Source organism: Ursus arctos, unplaced genomic scaffold (assembly GCF_023065955.2).
Source record: "Ursus arctos isolate Adak ecotype North America unplaced genomic scaffold, UrsArc2.0 scaffold_15, whole genome shotgun sequence".
In the NCBI taxonomy this organism is placed as follows: Eukaryota; Metazoa; Chordata; class Mammalia; order Carnivora; family Ursidae; genus Ursus; species Ursus arctos.
The window spans coordinates 27,516,456-27,536,792 of NW_026622819.1; the positions used below are offsets into that span (position 1 = coordinate 27,516,456).

The 20,337-nt window shown below is 39.6% G+C and overlaps 1 protein-coding gene across 1 annotated transcript in view; it reads left to right on the forward strand.

Moving 5' to 3' along the window:
* The window catches only part of SKP2 (S-phase kinase associated protein 2), a 31,270-nt gene extending 21,817 nt beyond the window's left edge, over positions 1 to 9,453 (forward strand). The window contains exons 8-10 of the mRNA XM_026506819.4: positions 2,594 to 2,645; positions 2,820 to 2,927; positions 7,552 to 9,453. Coding sequence (XP_026362604.2) covers positions 2,594 to 2,645; positions 2,820 to 2,927; positions 7,552 to 7,765 — 374 coding nt within the window. The 3' untranslated portion in view covers positions 7,766 to 9,453. The remainder of the gene's footprint in view (positions 1 to 2,593; positions 2,646 to 2,819; positions 2,928 to 7,551) is intronic.
* The last annotated feature ends 10,884 nt before the right edge of the window (positions 9,454 to 20,337 follow it).

Genomic DNA, 20,337 nt, shown 5'->3' on the forward strand with positions numbered 1-20,337 from the left:
CTTGATGGGGAACCAGTGTGAGAGGGAGCAAGGAGCACAGTGATAGGAGGTAAGATAGCCCAGGGTTCTCTAAGCCAAGGCAGAAGCTTTGTTCGGATTTTCTCTGAGTGAGATGGGAAGCCGCGGTAGCATTTTAAGCAGGAAATGAGAGGATCTGACTCACCTGTAAAAGTCGTCTTCTAGTGCTGTGTTGAGACAAGGCTGTAAGAGACTCGGGGGGTGACGTGCAACGTGCCAAGAAGTGATCAGACATTCAGAAGCCAACAGGCTGGATGTGGGATGTGAGAGAACGGTTGAGTGTGCCTCCCGGGGTTTCGGCCTAAGCAGCTGATCGGTGACGTTAGCACTTTCTCAGAGACAGCGAAGACTTTAGGGACCACATTTAGAGGAGAAATGAAGTATTTGCTTTTAGGCATGAATTTGAGTGCCTGTCCCACATCACAGTGGGTATGTTGAGGGGAGTTTAAAATGCAGTTCTAGGGGTGCCTAGGTGGCTCAGTCGTTAAGCGTCTGCCTTCGGCCCAGGGTGTGATCCCGGGGTCCTGGGATCGAGCCCCACATCAGGCTCCTCCGCTGGGAGCCTGCTTCTTCCTCTCCCACTCCCCCTGCTTGTGTTTCCTCTCTTGCTGATTGTCTCTCTCTGTGTCAAATAAATAAATAAAATCTTTAAAATAAATAAAAATAAAAATAGAATGCAGTTCTAGGATTCAGGGGAGGGGAAGGGGCTGAAGACAGAACTGTGGGAAGAAAAAACCCCAACTGTGAACAAAGCTTGTTTATTTTTAAAAATAAATAACATGTATTCATTTTCTTTCTTTCTTTCTTTCTTCCTTTTTTTTTTTTAAAAGAGAGCAGTGGGGAGAGGGGGCAGAATCCTAAGCAGGTTCCACATCCAGAGCAGAACCTGATGGGGGGGCGGGGCTCCATCTCAAGACCCTGAGATCCTGACCTGAGCCAGAATCACAGGTCGAACACAACCAATTGAACTACCCAGGTGCCCCTATTGATTTTCTGATTGCAAAGTAGCACATGTGACTCTCTTCCCAATTCTGAAATTATCTGTAATCCCACCACCCTTGGGTGTATTTCCTTCCAGCCTTACCCCCCAACCCCATGAACCTTTTTCCCTCTGTGAGTTTTTATATAAATATGAGTTTTTGAGTGTGTTTTTACTAAACTGAGATTGTAGTGCATTGTATGTATTTTGTTTTGTTTTCACTATACACTATAGCTTGAATATTTTTTAATGTCATGAAGTGTTATTTAAAAGCTTTTGAGTAACTGCCATTGGCATTGCATTCCACAGAATGGATGGAGGTTAACAAAATAATTGGGGAAGGGGCTATTATAAGTATTGCTAAAATGAATATTTTCTTGCACACCTCATTGTTTTTCTAAAAGTAGAATTACTGAGCCAAAGAACCAAGTGTATAATGCCCAGCCACACCAAAAAATCAGTTTGCTCCCCTGAAAGGCTGCATAAAATTAAATATCCACTTGTAATATACGTGGGACCTGCTTTATTATATTTCATCAATTCTGGATATTAGGATAGAATTTTTTTTCATTTGATAGCTGAAAAACAATATGTTAATTTTATTTTTCCTTTCTTGCTCCATTTTTCTCTCTGGCCAAGTATTGCTTCATATTATTTGCCTATTTTCTGTGTTTATCTTTCTTTACTCTTCATATAAGACCATTAACTCTCTGTTTAATATATGTTGGAAACATTCCCAGTTTTCTGATACTTCTTTAATTTTGTGTTTGTTTTGCTTTAACATGGTAGACTTAGAATTCTTACGTAGTAAATTATCAGCGTTTCTTTTATGTTTTCTTTTGTGTTTAGAAAATCCTTACTTATCCCAAGAGCCAATGAATAATTACCCTACATTTTTGCATTTTAGGACTTTTAAATATATGTGGAATTTATTTGGAAATATTATTTGAGTTGGAGAAATAAGTTTTTTCCTGCTTGTAGTAGCAATATAATTTTTAAAAATAACCTATGATTTCCCCCACTAATTTTTTTTTTTTAAAGATTTTTTATTTATTTATTCGACAGAGATAGAGACAGCCAGCGAGAGAGGGAACACAAGCAGGGGGACTGGGAGAGCCTGCGGAAGAGCCTGATGTGGGGCTCGATCCCATAACGCCGGGATCACGCCCTGAGCCGAAGGCAGACGCTTAACCCCTGTGCCACCCAGGCGCCCCTCCCCCACTAATTTTAAGTGCTACCTTTATAATACGTTATTTGTTTATAGATGATGGTGTTTGGTTTTGCATTTTGCTAGTGTGAGTGGGTTTTTTTTTCTTTTTTCCCCACGTAGGTATTGCAGATACATAGGTAAGCTATGGGTTGTTATTAACTTATCAAATTACATAGTTTTCTTACTATTTCCAGTTGATTCTCTTGGATTTTCTAGGTTCAAAATCTTATATGCCAAGGTGATGATTCTGTGTTTTATTTCTGAGAGTGTGACTCTAATTGCATTCATCGTTCCAAGCGTCTAGCGCAAAGTCTAACGATAGCGTTGACAGCTGTTGATAGTTGTCTTGTTCCTCATTTAACAGTGACCATCATTTTCTTCCCTAGATGTCTCAACCTTAGTTGGAAGATGCCCCAATCTTGTCCACCTAGACTTAAGGTATTTTTTTTCGTTTATTTATTTTAAAACAAACATTGAAAAATCATGACTGCTCATTGAAGGAGGAAAGGATCTTAACATGTTGAATTGAAGGAACCAAGCGGCCGGTTATTTCTGTTTTCGCCATCTGAACTGATGCATAGGTTTTGAGTCTGCTCTTCTGCTCTGTTCCAGCGATAGCGTCATGCTGAAGAATGACTGCTTTCCGGAATTTTACCAGCTCAACTACCTCCAACATCTCTCACTCAGTCGGTGCTATGATATAATACCTGAAACTTTACTGTAAGTCTTTCATTTTCTAAAAGTAGGAGAAGACAGGGAGCAAAAGAGATGCCACTTGGTGCTAATATCTGCTGTTATTAATAGCAGATGCTTAAAACTGGAACATCTGGAGGGGAGGCGGGTGGGGGATGGGGTAACTGGGTGACGGGCATTGAGAGGGCACGTGATGTGATGAGCACTGGGTGTTATACGCAACTGATAAATTACTGGACACTACATCTGAAACTAATGATGTACTATATGTTGGCTAGTTGAATTTAAATTAAAAAAAAACTTGAACATCACCACTGGTGTACCACAAGGAGGTTAGGGAAGTGCCACAAAACAGAAAAATCAAGGCAAAATTTTTTGCTTAAAATATCTTGGAAAGTTGACTGGGATAATTTACTAAACATTTATTATTTAGCTAGAAGCAGGTTTAAATATTAGAATGCCACGCTCTGGTATCTGGAAGCCTTGCAAAATGAGAAGACCGTGTTTTTACCTCCAGCAAGCTCAGAGTATAACTGGGGAAGCAGACCCAATGGGGACTTTCTTCCCTGCTCCCCCACATTTTTCAAATCAACTCCAGTTAATTCTGAAAGGCTCCCTCTGGGCTGAGATGAAAATTCTGTAATCTTCTAGTGATGTCTATCCTGGACGGTGGTCAAAGAATGGGAGGAATGGCATCATGTAAACGGTAGATGGCATGAGTCCGGTGCTATCTTGGAATGGGGGAGACTGACATCCAGGAGAGTGAAGTGACTTAACCTGAGGCTGTAAAGAAAGTTAATGGCTGAGCTAGGTCTGCACCCTAGGTTTTCTGGGCCGATGAAAATAGTCCGTAGCTAATCCAGTAGCTGTTAGGAGGGTTCACTTTGTACCTGCTCAGCACCTTCCACAAAATCAAGGGAGTGCCAAAAGGAGTCTGGGCTGTCTGTCTTTTACAAGGTGCTATTCCCAAGTCATCCTAGGAGTAACATCGTCTGTTTATTTTTAAAGTTTCCTTTCTTCTATCCGCAAAGGGCCAGAAAATCCTTCTCGTGTAGGTGTAAACGTATAGCAGTTTTATTGAAAACCACAGGAAGTCAGTATCTTGAATTTGGCCGGGCGCCCCGCTTGTTCCAGCCGGTACGCCTTGACCGAGGCTGTGCCCTCCTGGAGCCCCCCTGTCCGAAGGAAGTAATTTAGCTTCTGATTCCTGCCAAAGAAGGTAGTGAATTTGAACAAAGAATTTTTGTAGTCCTCGAACGATTGGTTTGGATCTTCTAAGTTAGTCTCAAGAATTAATAAATCAGATACGTCAGCTATACAGGGTTAACTAGTAGAATTAGAGAATCCAGTAATTACATTTTTAATTAATCACTTTAATTAATCTTGGGGCTCAGGGTCTGAGCCAGTATCTCGTTTGAAAAAGCACTGCCTAAAAGGGATGGTCTTCACTTCCGTGGCTCTTAGACGGTAGGGTGTGAACTCCTCTATATGGAAACACGTATTAAAATCTGGTGCCCTCTAGTATCCAGAACTCCTAGGGGCCTCTAGCGTCCACCTAGAGAGCATCTCTGTCACCTGTCTCTCCTGTCCTAGCCGTCTGGGCTTTGGCGTCATTGCCTGTGCAGCCCCTGGGGACGACAGTGATCAGTCTTTTTTGGTTGCTTTTCTCAAGAGAATCTTACCCAGTCTCACTTCTGTTCTTTCTCTCCCGAGAAAGAAGCTAATAAGCAGGTAATCCCCAATGCTTTTTCTTGAGCAGAGGCTAAGGGAAGGCTGTGAGCTCTCACAGTTTAGTATTTTCGTCCAGTAGAATAATAACACTTGCGGGGTCCTACCTGCAGGCAGAGTGAATGGGTGGTTAAGGGCACAGACCTCAAGTCACGGACCTGAGTTTGAACCCTCACTGCCTTGTCGTGACTTGTCTCAACCTTATCTTGAAATAAGAGAAATGGGCATCAGGAGTTCAGATACAAATCAGATGACCAAAAAAGAATGAGAACAGAGAGAAAAAAGATGCTCTCCTTTTACTTGAAGGTAAAAGAGTGTGTTTCTTCAGGCATTATGTAAATAGTACACTGGTTAAACCTTATGAATCCATTAAAATGAGTTTGCCCGTACCCTATCGTTAGAAGTTTCTTAAGATAAAGTGTTATTTTCTCTAATTTCATTCTGGCAGCTGATGTACTCGAAATTCATAGAAGACTTCTATGGATCCTCAATAATAATTTTGAGAAAGCCATTTATGCTAAAGAATTCTTATTTCTTAGAAGTGGGAAAAAAAATTTTGAGTGACTTCTTCTGTAATACTAGTGCTTTAGAATGCTTGGGAGACCGTAGGTTTTTCTTCTACAGAATATGTCCACATTGTATCTATTCCTTTCGGCCTGAAGTGATCTTATCCCCTATGTCCAAACTTTCTTCTGATTATTCTGTATCTCGTTCAAGTAAGAAAGCCACGTTGGAGATAGTAAACTGATCTGAGATTAGGAGAAACTAAATAAAAAGTCTGTGGTAGGAGAATTTGTAGTTAGGCGTTTACTAGATTTTATAAGGAAAACAGGATTGTGTCATTGAGATAAGGTGTGGACCTGTGAAAGGGTCTGTAAATATCTTTCGTTTACTTGGATGAACCAAAGATACACAAGACATTATCCTTTTATATTTCTTAAATTGGAAACAATGGCTCTTCAACTGTTTATTCATTGCTGTTTACTGTCCTTTGGTTGCTTTTCAGTCTAAAGATAGATGCTTATAAATTTGTTCTAAGATGACACATGTACTAAGGGGCGTTCAGTGTTGTTTTGTTTCGTTTTATTTTCGGTCTCCTTAAAATTGTGAAAGACTTTCTGGCTTTTCAGCCTGGATCATCCACCATCCCATGGTGTGCAGCTCACTCATTTCTCACCTAGGACACCTGAGTGTCTTCTGAGAGTCTGCTGCCATTTCCTTCCTCCCACCAAGGCTCCTTCTCAACACTGTTGCAGGAACATTTCTTCCGCCATCTGCTATACATCCTTTCCTCACTCCCACCTACTGTCCACTGTAGAATGACTTACAGTTTGGCTAATTCGAATATCCCAGCACCCAAATTCTCATTACAAGGTTCTCAAATACTCAGATTTCACATAAGAGGGATTTAAGGTTGGGGCAGAATTGCTGTCATCTTAAGTGATGTTGAGTGTAAGCATCTCTGTGCTGCGGCCTTTCTTTGCACTCCTGTGTCTATTCCAGAGATCAGTTTACCTGAAGAAGAACAGTACTTTGTTATTCCTTATCGTCTTTTTTATCTGTTGTAACCTCCAGATCTTACCGTCCTTTTATGAACTCCGAGCATATTTATCTTACTTAGATAGTACTCTTATTTTCTAAATTACCCTTCATCTTTATTCATCTAACATGTATTAGACATCTGTGGTGTTTAATATACTTGTTGAAAGTAGGATAAATACATTTAGGGGTAGTGGGGTGACTGGGCGAGTGGGTTGAACGTGGAAAGTCCTAAGGCCAGTGGAACAGTTTGAGTTCCGTAAACAAGAGGGCAGCATCAAAGGCTTGGAGGGTGGAAGGGGTGGAGGGGTGACATAACCTGAGCTAGGCTTTAGGAAGATGCCTTGGACCTTGACATATAGAATAGGCTGGAAGGAAGAAAGATTGGCGGCCAGGTGATAATTGCTATGAGGAAAGTGGTTTTTTTAGCAATTATCAGCAACAGGAAAATAAAAAGGATGCTTCTAACGCTAGGTCATTGATGTGTTCATTGATCTGCAGTGGGATTTTGTTGATATTCCAAACTAAATATTCCCTTTCCTAAGACTTTGTACCGTGTGTCCCAACCTGGAGCAAATACAGATCAGAGAGATGAATTTCTAAGCACATAGATCTGAGTTAAGAAGAAAGAATCATTACCTAGAAGTATTTACTTTGGGGAAACAGTCTCCCTTTCTCGTGGATCAGAATGTCACTGTTGACAGAACTGTATTTCACTTAATGGGAAATAGCTGAGAAGAGGATTGGCATAGATGTGACCGCCCCCCCCAAAAAAAAGTGCTATGTAGAGAAGTCAGACGGCTTTTGCCTCTCGTAGAAAAGGTGTGAGCAGTTACTCCTTTTCTCCACCTGCACCCAACTGCATAGCCCCGTCCAAAGTACCTTAGTGAAGTCGCTGTTAGGTTTTGTCGCAGGCAATGGACTTACTGAGAAGTTACCTTAACTTCTGCTGTTCTTTTGAGAGGAGGAGACTAGTTCAAATAAAGGTCAAGTCCATACTTTGAAACTACGTGTAACCCATGGTGATTCTTTACCATCACCAGCTTCTAGCTTCTCACCATACGGTAACTCCTCTCAATTTAAATCAAGAACGGAGAAAGGAAACAACTATGGTTGGTTTTAAATAAACCTCGGGGTATTCAGGTTGTGAGAAAACATTTAGCAAAACGCGCCTGCATGGGTCCTCAGGCCATATTGTCCGAGCCGTAGCCTGTGCTTTCTGCTTTGATTCACCTTTGCTCTTTCCTCAGATCATTGATGGCAAATTGTGTTTTCAGTTTGCATTTTATGGACTATGATACAAGTGGCACAAATTGGGTCATGGAACTCTAGTGGATCAGTCACCATGGACTGCTACTCTGAAAGGTCTCTCTTCCTTTTCCAGTGAACTTGGAGAAATTCCCACCCTAAAAACACTACAAGTTTTTGGAATCGTGCCAGACGGTACCCTTCAACTGTTAAAAGAAGCCCTTCCTCATCTACAGATTAATAGTTCCCATTTCACCACCATCGCCAGGCCGACCACTGGCAACAAAAAACCCCAGGAGATATGGGGCATCCGATGCCGGCTGACACTGCAGAAGCCCAGTTGCCTATGAAGCATTTATTGCAGGATGCTGTCCCCTCTTTTCTTTGGAACAGGGAAAATAGGCAGGTAGCCCGCTTGCTGGAGCACTCGGCTGTTTTTATTCTTGGTTTCCCCTTTGCCTTCCTTCTGCAAGTATATTAGACAACCATTTGAGAGCGAAAACTATGAAGTTTTGCTTTTTCTAAATAACCAGAAAAGCTTCGGTCACTGCTTCTGTGCACTTAAGAGCCTAAGTTTAAGGCCTTTTGGAATTTTAGGAGAACCTGTAATTTCAGGATACCTTAAACAGCAAGATTTGAGCCACCTCTTTCAAGTGTCCTTCTTATTCAATCTATTTAGAATCAAGCGTAAGATTCACCACCAGCAAATCATTTTCACGATCTATATGGTAACTTTCTTCTATTTAATTTTGCAGTATTGCTTTGTAAAACATAGATTGGTAGAAGTATTTGTATTGTGAACGGAACAAAAGGAGAATCATAGGATAGTAGCATTTGTGGCAATCTCTTCCAGAGATCGAAAAATAGGCATTTCAACTTTGCCTTTAGATTTGAAATTAGGTTCATGGAAACAAAGCCCTGGGCAATTCACCTGGAAATCTAAATGAAAAACAACTAACCAATCAGCGGTAAAGAATTGGTACAGAATTTGAAGGCTCAAGAGGCAGTTTTCTATGACGGGTTAATCTGAAGTATCCTCTAATGCACCTTCGTGAAGTTTCCTTCATGCCCTGTGTTCCCAGAATTCCGAATTAGCTGAGGAAATATAATTGTGGTCTTCTAACTTTCTGATCAAGTGATGTTAACGTGAGTTCTTTAGCTTTTGAGATGACTTGCTTTGTTTTAGAAAGGTGGTAGTAGCCAGTCTTTATTCTTGAAATGTTGGATGGAACGCCAAACTGAAGTTGCCTGCCATTTTCCTTTATAGCCAAGGTTCTTAAAGTTATTTTTATATTATTCTAGAATCAAGTATTTTAAATTGTCTTCTTAAAAAAAATTGTCTCCCACAATAATTGTTTGAAAGTCATTGTTTTCTAGTTACTAGACCTCGAGTTCCCTAAGAACTACATGTTCATTGACTCACAGACATAACCTCGGAGTAGGTGTGGGTTCCACGCAATTTCAAAGCAGTAAGACAACTTGAAACTTACAAAGTTAAGACTCAGGTGTGGAATCTTTTGATAGCAACAGTGATTTTTTTTTTAATGGTGTCTAGAAGAAAAAGGATTAAATTCTACTTAAAAAAACAAAACAAAACACTAATGTCTTTAAATTGATGACCTTCCCATATGTTCAAAATGGAACAAAAAGAGCTAAAACCTGTTATTTCTGTTCACATTAATTGTTTTTAAATCAGACTTTTTAAATGTTAGAAACTACGGTATGAAGTGCCCTTATCAGCTCAGGCCTAAGGAAGAACATTTTAAAGTGGCATTATACGGGAAATGATTGTTTCGATTTTGTACTAGTTAAAAAGTGCTAAATATACTACATGAAATTATTGTTTACAGATTAGTGACAAGGGCTGATGATAGGATCCATTTGGACTGTGATTTCCAGATGCCCTCAAACATGCAGTACTTCCAAACTCAAGTCCAGCCATAAGCTATTTTGCTAACATGTCAGAGTAATCTGTATTTTTGTATGTGATTTCTACTTTTATAGACCTGTTTTAAAATAAAACACATTTTTATAAAAATGAGTTGTTCCGCTAAGTTGTATTCCTTTGTTCTTTCTCTTTTTTTCCTTAAGTACTATGGTTAAAAATAGAAAGCACTGTACGATATGCCTTTGGTATGGTGTGTCCTCGGTCCAGCCCTCTAGTTAAAGACCTACAAAACTAGCCCTAAAATGGTCCGCTCTGTTCCATCCACTTCTTATGCTTTCTGTCAAATTAAAATGATAGTGTGTAATGCTTTCTGAGAAAGTGCTAAGTACAGGCTTATTCTTATCTTTAAAGTGCTCTAAAATAGTAATATTTATAAAACATTTGGAATTCGGGTGATTAATGTGATTCTCAAGGCAGCTAGTATCACTTTTTAAACATAGCCTGGACCAGCTTACGCTGTATGTTTTACTCTTGTTAGGAGACTGTTTGGCGCACTGTCTACCTAAGAGGTCTTGGGAATTCCATTCCCTTTGACCCGTGCATTCAGATGGTAGAATGGTGATTCTTACTCAACATCACCCCCCCCTTTTTTTTTTGGCTGCTTTTTGTTATGCTGTTATCACTTTTATGCTTGCTTCTTTAATTATGAAAAATGTCAATTACCTGCAAAAATTAGAGACTGTCATGAACCTCATCATTCACTTTTGTCATTAACTTATGGCCTGTCTCATTTTATCCATCATCACAACCGCTCCCTCACACCCCCACCCACTCAAATTACTTTGAAGTAGAGTTTATAAGAATTTGGTATATACATCTGAAAGAGATTCTCCTGAATTCATTCTGAAACATTAAATATCAAGACACTGTTGAAAATTCCCTAGTCGGTCTCAAGTGCTCCCCTTACACGGGTTTGTTTTGATGAGGCTCCGGAAGTCCCCAGAAGTCCCGACCAGGCGTTTGATCGACACTCTCCTAAGTCTCTTAACCTTTGGGTTCCCCTCCCCCTGGCTTTTTTTCCTTTGTTTATTTTTTGAAAAAACTAGGTTGTCCTGTGTTCTACCTACTGACTTTTGTTGATGTGAGCCCTGTAGTGACATGTAACAGGTTAATCTGTCCCCTGTTTCCATAAACTGGTGGTTAGATTAAGCAGCAAAAAGCCCTAGACCAAGGGCATTTTGCCACCCAGGAGACGTTCGGTAATATCTGAGAACATTTTTTGGTGGTCGCAAGCAGAGGGGTGCTGCTGGCATCTTGCAGGTGGGGCTAAGGATGCTGATAACTAACCGTCTTACAAGGTATAGGACAGCTCCCCACAAGGTGTTATCTGCTTCAAAATGTCAGCAGTGCCGGGCTTTGAAACCCTGCTCCCAAGGCTGATCTTACCAGTTCCTTTTTCAGCGAATCGATTCTTGCTAGGTGGTATCATGTTCTTCCGTCAAGAGGCACGTAACATCTGGCTGTCATTCTTTTTATGTTTCTCACATCTGCCTGTGGCCCTTGATTCCTCCCTCTCCTGTACCCACGAGTTCCGGAGATTGGACTTTCTGGGTAAAGTAACTCGTATCCCTTCCGTCCTGGTGAACTTGATTGCAGTCCAACGTGTACTGAAGAGCTACAACGTGGACAATACTGTGTTTGAGCGGCAGCAGCTGGGACGGTGCAGAGCACCTGAGGAAAGGCACAAAGTAACCCAGAGACCGGAAAAAACTAGAAAGAAACCCCTTTCCACTGGATGCCCTAACCCTGCCTGCAACAAGCAAAAAGGCAGCCTCCTCTTTTGTTAACACCCTCTCTCCTTCCCAAACTCGCGGAGTAGCCAAGGAAGTCAAAAAAAGACTCTTCCTCATGAGGCCAACTCTTCGTGGTACGGGCTGAAGCGCTAGGCTTTGGCGATATTTTAGTCTGACACTGCATTTAAAGCAGAAAATCTACAATAACCCATTTAAAATCCTCATGGAACTACTTAAAAGATGAATACAATGTTTGTGAGGAATCATTCCACAAAGAGAAGAGATGTTTTGAAGAGAAGATCTGAGGCAGAAGGAGATAGCTATATAATCAAAGTGTATTTACCAAAGTTATTTTAAGTAGATTAGTTTCTTGTGAAAGCCAAGAAGAACCAGCCTCGTGTGACAGCATCATTCAAGCGCCCTCCATCCATCCGAAGAAAGTAAGTGTGGGAAATAAACAGCATTTGTAGTTGGGGGAAATGTCTGTGTAGAAGAACAGTTTGTAGAAACCTGGTTCTCAGATACTGTCCTACTTATTTCAAATTTCCATCTAGCAGGTCCCCCCCTACACATTCCATAAGGAAAGAATGTTCAATTTCAGTATGTTAAAACTGTTGTTTATTATTGTAATTAGCAGTTTCTTCCCTAGCTTTTTATTTTGATGTAGTTCTGTTTATTTTTGCTTTTGTTGCCCTACATCCAAAAAAATACTGCTGAAAGTGATGACAAAAGGGTTTACTGCCAGTGTTTTCTTTTAGGAGTTTTATGGCTTCAGGTCTTTCTTACATTTTAGTCTTTATTCCGTTTTCAAGTTTATTTTTGTCTCGAGTGCAAGAAAGTTCTGTAGTTTCATTCTTCTGCATGTGGCTGTCCATCTTTTCCAGCACCATTAATGAAGAGGCTGTCTTTTCCCCATTGCATATTCCCGCCTCCTTTGTCATAGATGATAGTTGATCCTTAAACAAAATGGCTTTGAACTTTATGGGACCATTTATATGCATATTTTTTGAATACATATATTGGAAAAATTTTTTTGGAGATTTCAGACAATTCGAAAAAATTCTCAGATGAACCCTGTAGCCTAGAAATAAACAAAATTTTAAAAAGTTAAATATGTCATGAGTGCATAAAAGTAGGTAGACACTATTCTATTTCATCAATGACTACCATAAAATAAACACAAACCTATTATAAAATGTTAAAATTTATCAAACTTACGTAAGCACACACAGACTGGCGCCGTTTGCAGTTAGAGGAATGTAAACACGTAGAGATGCCATGTTAAACCGTAATCATAAAATACCCGCAGTACGGACCGTGCCCCTGCGGGGAATGTATAGCCACCTGCTGTTGCTGTGGAAGTGAGCTCAGGGGTTGCAAGAATTCGCTTACGTGGCCGTGTGTTCCCGTCATCTGAGCAGGTCGTCTTCAGTGCATTGCATATCACTTTGAAAGATTTCTCACAGCTCTCACGTATTTGTCATCATGCTGAGTACAATACGTGACCTTGGGTAATACCTTAGGATCCACATGACGTGCCACTGGCCGTACTGAAATTGGTCCCAGGAAGCGGAGAAAAGTCATGATGTTACAAGAAAACTTGACTTGCTTGGTATGTACCATAGCTTGGGGTCTGCGTTTGCAGCTGCCCACCATTTCAAGGTAAATGGATCCAGCTAAGGACTGTGGTAAAAAAAAAAACAAAAAGGAAATGTGTGAATCTGTGGGTGCAGCCACACCAGCAGGCGTGAACACCATGCACTTTTTACAAAATACTTTTTTATCTTGTATTGAAAATGCAGCTTTTGTGTGGGTTCCGGATTGGTGTAAGAAAGGTATACCTGTAGGCTAATATGATTTGAGAAAAAGCAAGGTCATTATATGACAACTTAAAGTAAAAGGAAGGTGAAGCATTTTAAGCTGGAGAATTTAATGCCAGCAAAGGATGGTTTGATAATTTTATAAAGAGGTTTAGCTTAAAAAACGCCAAGGTAACAGGAGAGACAGCTTCTGCCAACAAAGAGGCAGCAGACAAGTCCCCAGACCTCATTAAGAAAATCATTGAGGAGAAAGGATATCTGCCTGACCAGGTTTTAATGCAGGTGAAAGTGGCCTACTCTGGGGGGAAAAAAATGCCACAAAAGACATTTATCAGTAAGGAAGAGAAGCAAGTACCGGTATGTGAAGCAGGAAGGGACTGGCTACTTTTTGTCCAAATGCAGTCAGGTTTATGATCAGCACTGCCCCTTGCTAACCCCCAAGCCTTGAAGGGAAAAGATAAACACCAACTGCCAGTCTTTTCGTTGTACAAGAAGGCCCAGACAGTAACAACTCTTTATAAAATGGTTCCATGGATGCATTGTCCCTGAAGCCAAGGACTGCCTTGCCAGTAAGGGACTGTTGTTTAACATTCTTTTGCTATTGAACAACGCCCTGGCCATCCAGAGCCTGGTGAGTTTATCAAAGTGGTCTACTTGCCCCCCCCCCCCAGTACAATGTCTCTAATTCAGCAGTCTCTAATTCTTGATCAGGGGGTCATAATGACCTTCAAGGCTTACACACAGTACTCTATGGAGAGGATTGTCAGTGCTTTGCAAGAGAACCCTGACAGAACATCATGAAAGTCTGGTAGAATTTTTCCAATGCAGATGGCATCGTTACAGGAAAAGCCAGGAAAGCTCTCGAGCCCTAAACAAATTCCTGCCGGAGAAAACCATGTCCAGATGTTGTGCGTGACTTCACAGGGTTTGTGACAGAGCCAATCAAGGATATCATGAAGGAGATCGTGGATATGGGGGGGGGGGGGAAAGGTGGGGGATGAAGGCTTTCGAGATAAGGTTTTCGGAGAAATTCAAGAGCTACTAGACGCCACACCAGAGAAGTTAACTAGAGATGACTTGATAGAGGTGAGCGCTTCTGAACCAATGCAGACGATGATGAAGACAAAGACATAGAAGCAGCAGCAGAAAACAAACCGACATTAGACGGTCAGGTCAGGGTTCTGATTAAGACTGCTTTCGATTGCGTTTACTACCTGGACCCTTCTATGAGACGGGCACTGAAACTAAAGCAATGGTGGGAGAAAACTGGCACTCCATAGAAATATTTTTAGCACAAGGAAAAAGCAAAAAGGACAGAAATCATGATGTATTTCCGTGGAGTTAACACGGAGTGTGCCTGCCTCTCCTGCCTCCCCTCCGCCTCTTCGTTTCTGCCGTCCCTGTGTCTCCGTGCAAGTCCGGCCCCTCCTCTGCCTTCTCCCCAGCCTCCTCGACATGAAGACAATGAGGATGAAGACCTTTTGATGATCCATTTAATGCGTACTAAACAATCTGCTGTACAGTTAATAAACTTCTCTGCTGTATGTATGTGTGAATGTCTTCATGTGAAAACCTAACCGTGTGGCAAGAACTGTCTGATATGTTGTGTCATCCTCATCATCACCTGCGTACTCACAGGGAGGAACGTCACGTGCAAAACACGTCTGGAAGTAGATAGCCTATCCTTACATAGGCAGAAGGTGAGTGATTTTAATATAAAATTAATAACATTCTTCTTACTATTTTATAACTGCTTTTGAAAAATTACATTACAGCGTGCCTCTTTCTTGTAACTGGAGAAACTGTATCAGCCTGTTATCAAGGTAAGTGGTTTTTAAAAAAAATATAACTTTCTAATACTGTGTTATGAATATGACTGTCATGCTCTAAGTATTTTATAATGATTCATTCACAGGTGTACAGGCTCGGGCACTGTGAAAGCATCGTATTTACACTGGGCTACTGTAAAGCGATGATCTTGCTGCCTCTTTGTAATCGATGCATGAATCATTATAGCTGTGAACAAATAGGAATCTGTTTTTCACATTATCTTTTCATTTTTCATGTTTAGTGTTAATATGTGTAACATTTACAGTGTTTTTTATAAGACAATATTGATGATAGTAATGACAAATGATTAATCTTATAAACAGATTGTGGATATGGGGAAAAAAAGGTGGGGGGTGAAGGCTTTCGAGATAAGGTTTTTGGAGAAATTCAAGAGCTAATAGACACCACACCGGAGGAGTTAACTAAAGATGACTTGATGGATAATGACTTAGATTATATGGTAATGTAAATGTATTTTCCTTATGATTTTCTTAATATTTTCTGTAGCTTTATTGTGAGAATACAATATATAATATATAGTATGTATATATTACATATATGTGAGAATACAATATATATAATATGTATATATTACATATATGTATATATGTATACATATATGTATATAATACATATACAAAATGTGTTAATCAACTGTTATTACTAAGGCTTTCGGTCAACGGTAGGCTATTAGTAGTTAAGTTTTGAAGGAGTCAAAATCCTTTGGAGAATAGCTGTGTTGGCAGGGGGTCATGCCCCTAACCCCCACATTGTTCAAGGGTTAACTGTAATTGACCTTCTGAGTATGGGTTTATTTCTGGGCTCTTATCCTATTCCATTGATCTGTGTGTCTTCATTTGTGCCAGGACCATATTGCTTTGATTACAAAGCTTTGTAGTATAGCTTGAAATCAGAGAGTGATACCTCCAGCTTTGTTCTTCTTTCTCTAAGACTGTGTTCAGGTCTTTTGTCGTTCCATACAGATTTTAGGATTATTTATTCTAGTTCTATGAAAAATGCCACTGGTGTTTTGATAGGGATTGCATTGACTCTGTTGATTGCTTTGGGAAGTATGTAGTTTTTAACAATATTAAGTCTTCTAATCCACGAGCACAGAATATCTTTCAGTTTGTGTCATCTTTAATTTCTTTCATCAGTGTCCTACGGTTTTCATAGTGTTTCTTTCATCTCCTTGGTTATATGTATTTTATTCTTTTTGATAGAACTATAAGTGCGATTGTTTTCTTAATTTCTCTTTTACATAGTTAGTATTAGTGCATAGAAGCCACAGATTTCTGTATATTATGTATTATGCAGTTTTCCTGAATTCACTTATTCTAATAGTTTTTTGGTGGAGTCTTTTGGGTTTTCTCTATATAGTATCATGTGATTGGCAAATGGTGACTGTTTTACTTCTTCCTTTTCAGTATGGGTGCTTTTATTTTTTTTCTCATTTGATTCTATGACTAGGATTTCCAGTACTACATTGAGTAAAAGTGGGGAGAGCAGGCATTTCTTGTCTTGTTCCTCATCTTAGAAGAAAAGCTTTCAGTTTTTCACTGTTGATTATGGTGTGAGTTGTGCGTTTGTCACATATGGCCTTTATTATGTTGAGGTTTCTTTCCTCTATACAAACTTTGTTGAGAGATTTTATCGTAAGTGGATATTGAATTTTGTCATCTATTAAAGTCATCATGATTTTTATCTTTTTTTTTAAGATTTTATTTATTTGACAGAGAGAGAGAGAGAGCACACAAGCAGGGGGAGCAGGAGGGAGAGGGAGAAGCAGGCTCCCTGCTAAGCAAGGAGCCCGACGTGGGGCTTGATCTCAGGACCCTGAGATCCTGACCTGAATGGAAGGCAGATATTTATCCGACTGAGCCACCCAGGCGCCCCTATGTTTATGTTTTGGTGATGTGGTATCTCATTTTGATTGATTTGTGGATATTGAAGCACCCTTGCATTTCTGGAATAAGCCCATCATAGTATATGATCTTTTTAGTATATTGTTGACTTCAGTTTGCTAATATTTTTTTGAGGGCTTCTGCATCTATGATTGTCAGGGACATCAGCCTGTAATTTTTGTTTGGTCATGTCTTTGTCCAGTTTTGTTTTCAGGTTAATGCCAACCTTCTAGAATGAGTTTGGAAGTAAGTGTTCTTTCCACTTCAATTTCTTAGAATAGTTTGAGAAGGATAGGTATTACCTTTAAAAAAAAAAAAATATTTGCTAAAATTTATCTGTGAAGCCATCTGGTCCTGGACTTTGATTTGTTGGCAGTTTTTAAATTACCTGTTCAATTTCTTTACTAGTAACTGGTTCGTTAAGGTTTCTCTTTCTTCCTGATTCAGTCTTGCAAGATTATATGCTTATAGGAATTTATCATTTTTTCAAGGTTGTCCAATTTATTGGTGTAAAACTATTCGTAGTAGTCTCTTATAATTTGCAGTGTCAGTTGTTAACTTCACTTTGAATTCCAGTTTTATTTATTTAGGCCCTCACTTGAGTCTAGCTAAAGGTTTATCAGTTTTGTTTATTGTTTCAAAGAACCAGTTCTTTCAGTGTTTTTTTCTCTTTTTTTTAGTCTTTATTTCATTTATTTCTGCTCTGATCTTTATTATTGCCTTCCTTCTGCTAACTTTGGGTTTTGTTTATTCTTCTTTTTCTAGCTCCTTTAGTTATAAGGGTACGTTGAGATTCTTGTTTTCTCTTGAGGTAGGCCTGTATCATTACAAACTTTCCTTAGAAGTGCTTTTGCTACATCCAACCGATGTTGGCGTATTGTGCTTCCGATTTCATTTACCTTTAGGTATTTTCTGATTTCCCCTTTGATCTCTTCATTGACCCATTAGCTTTGTTTAGCCTCCACATGCTTGTATTTTTTTCCATTTTTTCCCCCTGAAATTAATACCTATGTTCATACTGCTGTGGTCAGAAGATGCTTGCTAGGATTTCACTCTTCTTAAATTTACTGAAGCTCGTTTTATAGCCTAACATATGATCTGTTCTAGAAAATGTTCCATGTGCACTTGAAAAGTATGTGTATTGTCCTGTTTGGGGTTGGAGTGTTCTGTATATTATCTCCTGAGTCCATCTTGTCTAATGTGCCAATTAAAGCTACTGTTTCCTTACTGATTTTCTGTCTGGATGATGTATGCATTGATGGAAGTGCAGTAGAAAAGGCCCCTAGTATTACTGTATTACTGTCAATTTCTCCTTTTATGTCGGTTACTATTTGGTTTCTATATTTAGGTGCTCCTGTGTTAGGTTCATATGTGTAAGTGTTATATCATCTTGTTAGTTGATCCCTTTATCATTATGTAAGGCCCTTGTCTTTTGTTAGTTTTTGTTTTAAAGTCCATTTTGTCTGACAGAAGTATTGCTACCCCAGCTTTCTTTTCAGTTCCATTTACGTGGAATATCTTTTTCCATCCTTTCACTCTCAGCTTGTGTGTCTTCTGGTCTGAAGCCTCTCGTGGGCAGCATATAGATGGTCTTTTCTTTTTTTAATTTTTATATATTCAGCCACTCTGTTTTGATTGGTGCATTTGGTCCATTTACATTTAAAGTAATTATTGTTAGGTATGTAATTATTGTCATTTCGTCCATTGTTTTCTGGTTAATTTTGTATTTCTCTTCTGTTGTCTTCCCTGGTGGTTTGAGAACTTAATTTTTAGTGTTGTGTTAGGATTCTTTCCTCCTTATTTATGGTGTATCTGTTAGAGGTTTTTGGTTTGTGGTTACCATGAGGCTCCTACATAACAACTTGTGTATACAGCCGTGTTTTAAGTTGATGGTTGCTTATATTTGAAAGCATTCTAAAAACACATTTTTACCCTCCCCCGTGTTTTGTCTTTGACATCGTATTCTATGTATCCCTAATTGCTATGGTTGTAGTTGATTTTACACTTTTTCTCTTTTAACCTTCCAACTAGCTTTATAAGTAGTTGATCCACTACCCTTACTGTATGTTTGCTTTATTACCAGTGAGATTTTTTTTTCTTTCACAATTTTCTCCTAGTTATGGCCTTTTCTTTTCCACTTAAATAAGTTCCTTTAATATATCTCCTTAGGCTGATTTAGTGATGAAGAATTCCTTTAATTTTTGTCTGAAAAACTTTCCAATTCTGAATGATAATCTTGCTAGATAGAGTGGCCTTGGTTGGACGTTTTATTTTTCTTTTCATCACTTAACATATCTTACCACCTCCTTCTGGCCTGCAAAATTTTTGCTGAAGAGTCAGCTCATAATCTTATGGGGGTGCATAACTAGTTGAGTTTTTCTCTTGCTCAAGATTCTCTCTTTCTCTTTAGTTTTCCACAACCATGTCTTCCAGATGCTGGTAGTACTTCTGCATAATCTAATCTGCCGTTGATTCCCTCTAGTGTATTTTTGTTATTCTTCAGGTCTAATTGGTTCTTTTTTATATTTTCTATATATTTGTTGAAGTTTTGTGTTTCTTCCAAGTTTGGTAAGTATCTTGATGACCATTACTTTGAACTCTTTATCAGTAGGTTACTTATCTCTGGTTCATTTAATTCTTTTTGATTGTCTTGTTCTTTAGTTTGAAATACATTCCTGTCTCCTCATTTTGCCTGACTCTCTGTGTTTCTGTATATTTGGTAGATCAGGTATGTCTCCCAGTCTTGAAGGAGTGGCCTTATGTAGAAGGTGTCCTGTGGGACTCAGAAGTGGAATCCACCCTTATACCAGAACCAGGCACTCCAGGGTTGTACATGTGGGGTGTGTGCACTCTCCTGTTGTGGCTGGGCACAACTGCTATGAACATGCTGCTGGGTAGAGCTGACCCCCAGCTCAGCCCGCTGCAGCACCCAGGTGCAGTTCCTGTAGATGCAGTGTTAGGCTGGGCTGCTCTCCCAGGGGAGGAGCCACTCTGGGGAGAGAGGAGCATTGGATCAGACCAAGGCCACCCACTGGGTGCAGTGGCACGGGAGCTGTTTGGAGGGGCACCTGCTGGAGCAGGCTGGTTAGATGGATCAGGTCTGCAAGGGAACGCCAGGGCAGGACAAGGCAAGCAGTACTAGCTAGGTAGAGCCAGAAATGGTGCCTACCACCACTAGACCAGCTAGGTCCTTTGTCTAAGATTAATTGTATATAATATACAATACAATAAATAATTATGATTTATTTCTGAGTTTTCTGTGCTGTTCCATTGATCTATGTGTCTGTTTTTGTGCCAGTACTATACTGTTTTGATTACTACAGCTTTGTAATATAACTTGAGTCTCAAATTGTGATACTTGCAGTTTTGTTTCTCCTTTTCAAGATTGCTTTGGCTATTTGGGGTCTTTTGTGGTTCCATACAAATTTTAGGACAGTTTGTCTAGTTCTATGAAAAATGCTGCTTGTATTTTGATAGAGATTGCATTAAATCTGCAGATTGCTTTGGATAATATAGACATTTTACCAGTATTTGTTCTTCCAATCCATGAGCATGGAATGTCTTTCCATTTCTTTATGTCATCTTTCATCAGCATTTTATAGTTTTCAGAGCACAGGTCCTTTACCTCCTTAGTTTATTCCTAGGTATTTTATTATTTTTGGTGCAATTGTAAATGGAATGGTCTTA